Source organism: Rutidosis leptorrhynchoides, chromosome 5 (assembly GCF_046630445.1).
Source record: "Rutidosis leptorrhynchoides isolate AG116_Rl617_1_P2 chromosome 5, CSIRO_AGI_Rlap_v1, whole genome shotgun sequence".
NCBI classification, from domain to species: Eukaryota; Viridiplantae; Streptophyta; class Magnoliopsida; order Asterales; family Asteraceae; genus Rutidosis; species Rutidosis leptorrhynchoides.
The window spans coordinates 197,997,921-198,008,075 of record NC_092337.1 but is presented as its reverse complement, the minus strand read 5'-3'; the positions used below and the strand labels follow the sequence as shown (position 1 = coordinate 198,008,075).

The following is a 10,155-nucleotide window of genomic DNA, read 5'->3' as shown; positions in this document are numbered from 1 at the left end:
GAGTGAGCTGTCACAGCATATCGGCGCGGCGCGCTAAAAGGCTGCGCGGCGCGCCAGTCGCCCAGTCCAGATTCTGCCTTTTATTTAAAATATGAAACGAACACCCACTCAACCCATACCGTATTTACACATATGTACGATGAAATAATAGGGTCTTACAACTCTCCCCCACTTATTCGGATTGCGTCCTCGCAATCCAAGCCGCATGACAAGAGGGAAGATAGACCAACACGAACTCTTCGGGCTCCTAAGTAAACTCGAAACCTTTACTACGACGCCATTGAACTTTAAAGGTCCTAACCTCTTTATGTCTCAAACTTTTGACCTTCTCATCGAGTATGGCAATCGGTTCCTCAATATACTCTAACTTATTATTTAGCTCAATCTCGTCTAATGGTACCCAAGATGAATCATCCGCGAGATACTTACGGAGATGGGAAACATGAAATGTATTATGGATCCCCGCAAGCTCTTCGGGTAATTCCAAACGATACGCGACGTCACCAACCCGAGCTAAAACCTTAAATGGTCCAATAAACCGAGGAGCTAACTTTCCCCATTTTTGAAATCGAATAATACCTTTCCATGGCGAAACCTTAAGCATCACCATGTCACCTTCTTGAAATTCGATCGTTCGTCTACGTTTGTCGGCATACGACTTTTGCCTATCTTGAGCCTTTTTCAAATGCTCTCAAATCACATCAATCTTGCTATTCATCTCTAGGACTAAATCGGTACTCCCGATTTCCTTTTGTCCCACTTCACCCCAACAAATCGGGGTTCGACACCTAAGCCCATAAAGCATCTCATAAGGTGGCATCCCAATACTAGTATGATAACTATTATTGTACGAGAATTCCACCAAAGGTAAGTGCTCGTCCTAACTACCACCGAAATCAATAATACACGCCCGTAACATATCCTCCAAAGTTTGATTCGTACGTTCGGTTTGACCGTCCGTTTGAGGATGATACGCCGTGCTCAACTTCAATTGTATACCCATATCTTCGTGAAACTTTTCCCAAAACCGAGATGTAAAGCGAGTATCTCGATCCGAGATAATCGATATAGGAACTCCGTGTCGAGAGATGACTTCCTTGATAAACAACTTAGCCAAGGTCTCCGACGATATCGCTTCTTTAACGGGAAGAAACAAAGCACTTTTCGTCAATCGATCAACTATCACCCAAATTGAATCAAATTGGGTTCTCGCCGTTTTAGGTAACTTTGTGATGAAATCCATGGTAATGTGCTCCCATTTCCATTTCGGGATTTCTAACGGTTGTAACTTACCATACGGCTTTTGGTGCTCGGCCTTAACTTGCAAACACGTGACGCATTGCTCAACATACTTTACAACATCATGTTTCATGCCCGGCCACCAATAATCCTTCCTCAAATCAAGATACATCTTCGTTGCGCCCGGATGAATGGAATACTTTGACTTATGTGCTTCATCAAGTAGCACTTGTCGATTCTCACCCATCTTAGGCACCCACACTCTTCCTTGAAAGGACAACAAACCACGCGAACCCATAGTAATGAATTCCGATTGCCCCACAATTCGCTCCGCATGCTTGTTGTGAACGTAGGCCTCTATTTGAATCACACCAAGTTTTTCAAGAAAATCATTAGTAATAATCATACGTAACAATCCCAATCGTAACGCCGGGTGATGACTCTTTCGACTTAACGCATCCGCGACCACATTCGCCTTGCCCGGATGATAAAGTATTTCACAATCATAATCTTTTACCACATCCATCCACCTACGTTGACGATAATTCAAATCTCGTTGATTAAAGAGATGTTTCAAGCTCTTATGATCCGAATAAATCGTACTCTTAACACCATACAAGTAATGGCGCCAAATTTTCAACGCATGCACAACCGCCTCCAACTCAAGATCATGAGTCGGATATCTCGTCTCGTGTTCCTTTAATTGTCGAGAGGCATAAGCGATGACTTTACCCCTTTGCATAAGAACACACCCGAGCCCATTTAGCGAAGCATCACAATAAACCGTCATGTCTTCCACTCCTTCCGGCAAAACTAACACCGGAGCTTGACACAACTTCTCTTTTAGCAATTGAAAAGCAATTTCTTGCTCGTTCTCCCAAGTAAATCTCGCGTTCTTCCTCGTCAATTTCGTCAATGAAGAAGCGATCTTGGAAAAGTCTTGGATAAACCGATGATAGTAACCGGCCAATCCGAGAAAACTTCGGATTTCCGTAGGCGTAGTCGGTCGTTCCCAACTCTTCACCGTCTTTATCTTCCCCGGATCTACTTGAATACCGTCTTTGTTCACAATGTGGCCAAGGAATTGAACCTCCCTTAGCCAAAATTCACATTTGGAGAATTTAGCATACAACTTCTCCTTTCGTAAAGTCTTCAATACTTCGCGCAAATGAAGTTCATGTTCGTTCATACTTTTCGAGTAGACTAGTATGTCGTCAATGAACACAATCACCGACTTGTCCAACATAGGTTGGCACACTCAGTTCATAAGATCCATGAATGCCGCCGGTGCATTCGTAAGACCAAAAGGCATTACCACAAACTCAAAATGCCCATAACGCGTGCGAAAAGCAGTTTTCTTGATATCTTCCTCACGGACCCGCATTTGGTGATAGCCGGATCGTAGGTCGATTTTTTAGAAATACGTTGCACCTTGGAGTTGGTCAAACAAATCGTCAATCCGAGGTAATGGATAACGATTCTTGATTGTTACTTTATTTAACTCCCGATAATCGATGCACATCCACATACTACCATCCTTCTTCTTTACGAATAAAACCGGAGCACCCCATGGCAAAGCACTCGGTCGAATTAAACCCTTCTCAAGTAACTCTTGGGTTTGATTTAACAACTCTTGCATTTCCGTCGGCGCTAAACGATAAGGAGTTTTAGCAATGGGGGTAGCCCCCGGAACCAACTCAATGCGAAATTCAACTTGTCTTTCCGCCGGAACACCCGGCAACTCATCCGGAAAAACGTCTTCGAATTCACTAACCACCAGAATTTCACGAATGGGTGGTGGCTCATCACGAGTATCAACAACATGTGCAAGAAAAGCCATGCCACCACTATCGAGGAGACGACATGCCCGTGCAAAAGTGCATATCGGCACAAGTCTTCTACGCTTATCACCGTGAATAATTAACTCTCCCCCACTTGGGGCCTTTACACGTATAAATTTTTCATGGCATGCAATATCGGCTCTATTATTATCGATCCAATCCATACCAACAACGATATCGAAATCGCCCAAAGTCATCGGGATAAGATCGATCTTAAAGTCTTAGGCACTAAAAACAATATCACAATTTTTACACACATCAACCACTAGCACCGTCTTGCTGTCCGCTATTTCGACTTCTACCGGACGACTTAACTTAGCTATCGGTCTATTAAGTCTAGGCACAAATTTTGGAGATACAAACGACAAATTTGCACCGCTATCAAATAGGATCCTTGCCGGATTTGAGTTAACCATAAAAGTACCTGAAACAACTTCGTTGGATTGCTTGGCCTCCTCATTCGTCATCAAATAGTTGCGACCCCTAGCCGTGCCCGCCTCCTTTTGTAACTTCTTGACATGATCCTTATTTAAATCGGGACATTCCGGCCTCTTGTGCCCCTCCTTCCCACAATTAAAACACGTGACCGACTTGGTCAAACAATCACGGGCGTAATGACCCGACTTCCCACAACTATAGCAAGTAGGCGCAAAAGTATTTGAACCACCCTTCTTCACACTTCCGACGCTTTCGGACCCCTTCTTGTTCTTTTTGTGGGAAAAGCTCGATTGACTCGAATTCTCGAACTTCCTCTTTCCAAAAGTAAAACTACTCTTTCTCAACACAAGCGCTTCAAAACCCTTTGCCATATTGAACAATTCATCAAAGCTCTTCACCACGTTCACACTAATTTTCTCTTGATAGTTATCATTCAAGATTCGATAGAAATCTTCTTTCAACATTTTATCATTCCCGACATACTCCGGGCAAAATTAGGTCTTGGACAAAAATACGGATTTGAGAGTGTTCAAATCCATCGACCCTTGCCTCAAGGAACGTAGTTCATCCTTAAGCCTTGTAAGATCGGCCGAAGTTCGGTATTCATCGAAAAACTCTGCCTTGAATTCATCCCATGTGAACTCCATGCATTGTTCTTCGCCATAAAGTCGGATCTTCGCGTCCCACCACAATTTAGCATCACCTCTTAACATGCTACAACCATATCTCGTCTTTTTATCAAGAGGGCATTCACACGTACGAAAAGCCCCCTCCATGTCGGAGATCCAACGGGCACTCTTAAGTGGGTCCCGTTCACCATCGAAGGTGGGAGGTTGAGAGTCCTTAAAATTCTTATAGAAGAAGTCCCGTCTCCCCACATTATCCTCTTGAAGAACGGCCTTCACTTGCTCCTTGACTACATTGACTAATTGCTCGTCAATCGTATCTAGAAACATTTTCTTAACATCCTCGAGGAATTCCGCCTTTTGACGTTTAAAGATGGCCTTAACTTTGGCCGTGAACTCAACGTCCTCACTCGTACTTCCGTCATTGGTGTCGTATCCATTTCTCATCTTCATTCTATAAAACGGAAAAGATTTAAACAACGAAACGAAAGGACTTAACACATATGTATATACATATACACCACACTACTCCATCTTGCTCGACAATCGTCGTACATTACTTGTTTGACACGATTTGCACCGGTAACAATGGTAGCTAATCATTGTTACGCGAGCACGTTGCATTAACTTGCTAGTACCACGTCCATCTCGCTTGATGATTGCTAAACACAACACAAAACCATTAGCACAAGGTTAGTTCACATAAACCAAAGTACTAACAATTCCCGATTAGACCCAAAGTCCTACAAGTCTCGCATAAAGCGTACACACAATAAAGTCTAAGTCTAGGCACCTATCTCAAGTCGCCTAAATCCCTTAGACCATGCTCTGATACCACTTGTAACAACCCAAACCAAACCACGAACAACCCACGTTAAAATCTCAAAATTAAAAAAAAAAAATTGCTGGAACAGCATATGGCGCGGCGCGCCAAACTGGACTGTCCCAAAAGTCATGAAATGCGAAAAAGATCGGCCACTTTCCGACATAATTAGACAATACGCTTTTAACAACATATTCAAACATGTAAAACTAACTCAATTCAAACATAAAATAAGTTTTACAAAGCGGGCCCACTTTAGCCGTTTTACGAGTTTAATACATAACGTGAGTTTCGACCACCAAAAAGTGTAAGTACCAAACGACACGATGAGCATGGTGTTTGGGATTAAACTACCCAAGTCATGCTCAAACTCCAAAAGCTAACACATCCAAAAGGTGTCCATTAACAAGCGGGATCTCTAATCCAACCGTATGCCCTTACCCTTATCCACGCTGGAACCTATAAAATGGTAAACAACGAGAGGGTAAGCTAACGCTTAGTGAGTAGAATAAATATATACATGCATATAAGACTTACCTACTCGCATCCACGATATCATATAACGCATACAAACGCATAACGCCTCAATAAACAAGCTAGTACTATCAAATCGTACAACTAGCAACATCAATAGCATAATATTCATAATAATAATTAAATGCTAATGTCAACAACTATAAACCATGGTTAACCAATATCTACGCAAGGGAATGACTTCGCGAAACAAGTCATCGATGTTCATAACAACCGTTAGCTCCCAAAAACGGCTATGGTATGCTAACCCCCGAGGTGTTCCAAAAACGGCTATGACATCACCCCCAAGTGTTCCCAAAAACGGCTATGGCATCACTTGATCAACGTGTGAGTAAAACACGGCTATTACTCACAATCACGTACATAAACACGGCTATGTGCACAATAACTCGGATAATATCGTGGGAGTAAAACACGGCTATTACTCGCCACTATATGCACAAACACGGCTATGTGCATAAATATAAAACGTGGACAAAACGGCTATGCCTCACAACCATGGTCACAAAACGGCTATGTGATACCATTAATACGGCACGTAAATCATATACATACATATATAGATTTTCCACTCACCTCAAAGTCTTGATGAGAGATAGACAAGCTCGGAAATCTTCAATGTAACGTACCTATTACATTATACATAATATCAATCACAAACTCAAGTTGGTCAACCAACTCAAACTCCATTCTATAGTCATTTTGACCCATGGTGCAATCTCGACCCATTTGCACCCTTAACCCTAATATTTGGGTCAATCATAACCAAAACCCTAACATTTGCCAAATTAGGTCTTAAAACACTTTTCAACACAAGGTCTATGCATCTTAAACATACACTAACTATCTTAGGTCCATTATGACCCATTTGACCACTTAAAAGTCAATACACCCATTTCGGGTCACCCACTAACCCACTTAACACCCATTTACATATATATAAGTGTGCTAGTACTTTAACTAACCAATTTAGGCTCATAAACATAGTATACTACTTTGAAAACCCTAGTTAATCATCTTTGGGTCTACATGACCCAAATTCACCCAAAACACCCAATTTACTAACAAATGGGTTTTAGGTTCATCACTTACCCCAAACCCTAACCCATAATCAAATTAAAATTAAGAAATCAAGATTAGAGCATACCCCTACCACCAAAACGTAGCTAGAGGGTAGATCAACAACTTTAAAGCTTGCACTTAGACCCGATTCAACCTTCTTCTTCCTTATTTTGAGCTCTCTCACTCTAGAAAAACCCTCTCTCTCTAAAATTGAATGGATGAGGTTGATGTAGGTGGAAATGGAGTTAATGAGGGCCCAACAACTGGTTTAGGACCTTAAAGTCGGACCCCATGTGATTTTACTAATTTACCCCCAAAATAGCTAATTTTAAAAGGGAGTGAGCTGTCACGGCATATCGGCGTGGCGCGCCAAAAGGCTGCGCGGCGCGCCAGTCGCCCAGTCCAGATTCTGCCTTTTATTTAAAATATGAAACGAACACCCACTCAACCCATACCGTATTTACACATATGTACGATGAAATAATAGGGTCTTACAATTAATAGTACTAACACTTTGTAATAATAATAATAATAATAATAATAATAATAATAATAATAATAATAATAATAATAATAATAATAATAATAATAATAAGTATAATTACTACTCTACTATTAATTAGACTTATAAAGTCAACAATAGCTAATTTTTGTCTGAAACTTTAGGATTCTCTCTCCTCTGGTTGTCCCAACGGTACAAACCCCATAAACATCTCAAGAATTTTGGGGTGTAAAATAAGCATCAAATCTCCAAGAATTAATTGCCACGAACACCCTCATTCAACTCACAATCACAAAACGAGTAAAACAAGATCGGTCTTGCCGGTGTTTGGAATATCACGCGCCACCAACAGTCAACTGCCGGAAGTGGTTTTCCGGCCACTGTTCAAGCGTTTCCCAGTAACTTTCCGGCGATTGAGCTTCAACGGCTTAACTTTTTCTGGCTCAGGAACATTTTTCTCATAGGAAGTAATCTCTTTTGGCTCACGGGTTACAGTTTTGTTTTTCCGATGACGGCTGGCTGTCACCGGAGAGTAACTTCTCCGGCGGTTAACTCTCTTTTCCCCTCTCTGTGATTACTTTACGCATGTGCTTTACTATATATATCTTTATCTATATTTATTATATATAACTTTGCTACTTGATATATTTATATTTATCATAATTATAATAATAATATACATAATATATCTGCTGTTCTGTGTTGCATTATTTATTTTGTGTTCTAAAGTAACCGTGCTACTTGCCTTTTCTTCCATTTTGATGCTTGCTTTGTGTAAATTTTTTTCTTAACCTTCCAGCTATCTAGCTTTTGTTTTGTAACTCGTTTGAGGCCTTTTTTTTTTTCCCCTATTATTTTTTGTTAATTATTGATAGTTTTTTTGCACTCGTACTATTGTCTGCGTTTTGCTCGCTTTTTTATTTCGGTTTTTTTTTTTTTGTAACTCTTTCCTACTAGTGTGTTGTTAATAGGGTAAGATTAACTCGTCACATACACATGGTTACTTGAGGTCATGTCCTACTAGCTTAGGGGCGGGTAGGTCTAGAGGGAGTAGAGATTTTCGTGTTAGGATTAGAGTAGGTAGTTGGAATGTAGGAAGTTTGACGAGCAAATCCCGTGAACTTGTAGAGACGTTACTTAAGAGTAAAGTGGACATATTGTGTGTTCAAGAGACCAGATGGAAGGGTGAAGAGGCGGTTGACATTGGTGACTACAAGTTGTGGTTTTCGGGTTCCAGAGTAGCTAGAAACGGGGTAGGGATCTTTATAGGGCCCCGTCATAAGGATAATATTGTGGGTGTGGGTAGGTGTAGCGATAGGATTATGTCGGTTAGGTTAGTTATCCAGGAGGAGTCTTACATGGTTATTTGCGCTTACGCACCTCATGCTGGTTTAGGCGAAGAAGAAAAAAGTCGCTTTTGGGAATCGTTAGATGAAGTTGTGAGGAGTTGCCTCGCTGATCATCGATTACTTATTGGGGGAGACCTTAATGGACATATAGGAACGATTTCAGATGGATATGCGAGTGTCCATGGGGGCTTTGGGTACGGAGTTCGAAATGAAGAAGGACGCTCCATTCTCGAATTCGCTGTTGCCCACGATTTGGTTGTTGCAAACTCTTTCTTTAGGAAGACGGAAGCTCAGCTAGCAACCTTCCACAGTGGAGGTCATAGTACCCAGATTGATTATTTGCTGCTTCGCAAAGGGGACCTTAGGACCTGCAGAGACTGTAAAGCCCTGACTACCTGGACCTGTTCCACTCAACACAGACTTTTGGTCATGGACTTGGTTCCGCAGAGACGGGTTACTAGGAGAGGGAGACCCGCCCAACCTAGGATCCTTTGGAAGAATCTGAATGAAGAGAAAGCCGAAACTTTCAAAGCATCTGTTTTGGAAAGAGTAGAGGCAGTAATGGATACTGTTACTCATGGGGATGCAGATCAGATGTGGAATAGTTTCGCATCAACTATTAGAGATGTCGCCAAGAAAACCTTAGGTGTGGCAGTAGGGACATCGAGAGGACACAAGTCTTGTAGAGAATCATGGTGGATTTGTGATGAGGTTCAAACCAAAGTCGCACTTAAGCAACTGAGGTTTAGGGAGCTCGTTACATGTCGGGACGGGACACGTGATGACAGAACTAGGGCAGAAGAAAGGTATAAAGAAGCTAAAAGAGAAGCTAAGAAGGCCGTTGCCCGTGCAAAAGATAAAGCGTATGAAGTTTTGTATAGGAAACTAGACTCCAAAGAAGGAGCAAATGATATTTACAGGATTGCTAAAGCTAGGGAGCGTAGGAGGAGGGATATAGATAACATCAAGTTCATCAAGGATGAAGCCGGTAAAACCATAGTAAAGGAAGACGAAATTAGAAAAAGATGGGAAGGGTATTTCCAATCTCTTTTCGTGGGTGAAGGACCCGGGCTCCAAGAGGACCCGCAGGACTTGGGAATAGGACAATTCCAGAACAACAATTTCTGTAGGAGAATCAGTCAGGAAGAAGTAAGATCGGCACTACGAAAGATGGGTAGAAACAAAGCTGTTGGACCAGACCAGATCCCAATAGAGGCGTGGCGGTGCCTATGAAATGTCCCGTTCTTATTGATTAAAAACATTCCATATTAATTGATTTCGTTGCGAGGTTTTGACCTCTATATGAGACGTTTTTCAAAGACTGCATTCATTTTTAAAACAAACCATAACCTTTATTTCATAGATAAAGGTTTTAAAAAGCTTTACGTAGATTATCAAATAATGATAATCTAAAATATCCTGTTTACACACGACCATTACATAATGGTTTAAAATACAAATATGTTACAACAAAATAAGTTTCTTGAATGCAGTTTTTACACAATATCATACAAGCATGGACTCCAAATCTCGTCCTTATTTAAGTATGCGACAGCGGAAGCTCTTAATAATCACCTGAGAATAAACATGCTTAAAACGTCAACAAAAATGTTGGTGAGTTATAGGTTTAACCTATATATATCAAATCATAATAATAGACCACAAGATTTCATATTTCAATACACATCCCATACATAGAGATAAAAATCATTCATATGGTGAACACCTGGTAACCGACATT

At 41.1% G+C, this 10,155-nt stretch overlaps 1 protein-coding gene across 1 annotated transcript; it reads left to right on the top strand.

Moving 5' to 3' along the window:
- The first annotated feature begins 7,573 nt into the window (after positions 1-7,573).
- On the top strand, positions 7,574-9,647 carry LOC139849217 (uncharacterized). The gene is made up of 3 exons (XM_071838879.1): positions 7,574-7,635; positions 7,941-7,953; positions 8,037-9,647. Exons 1-3 carry the CDS (start codon positions 7,574-7,576, stop codon positions 9,645-9,647), a joined length of 1,686 nt encoding a protein of 561 aa, XP_071694980.1.
- The last annotated feature ends 508 nt before the right edge of the window (positions 9,648-10,155 follow it).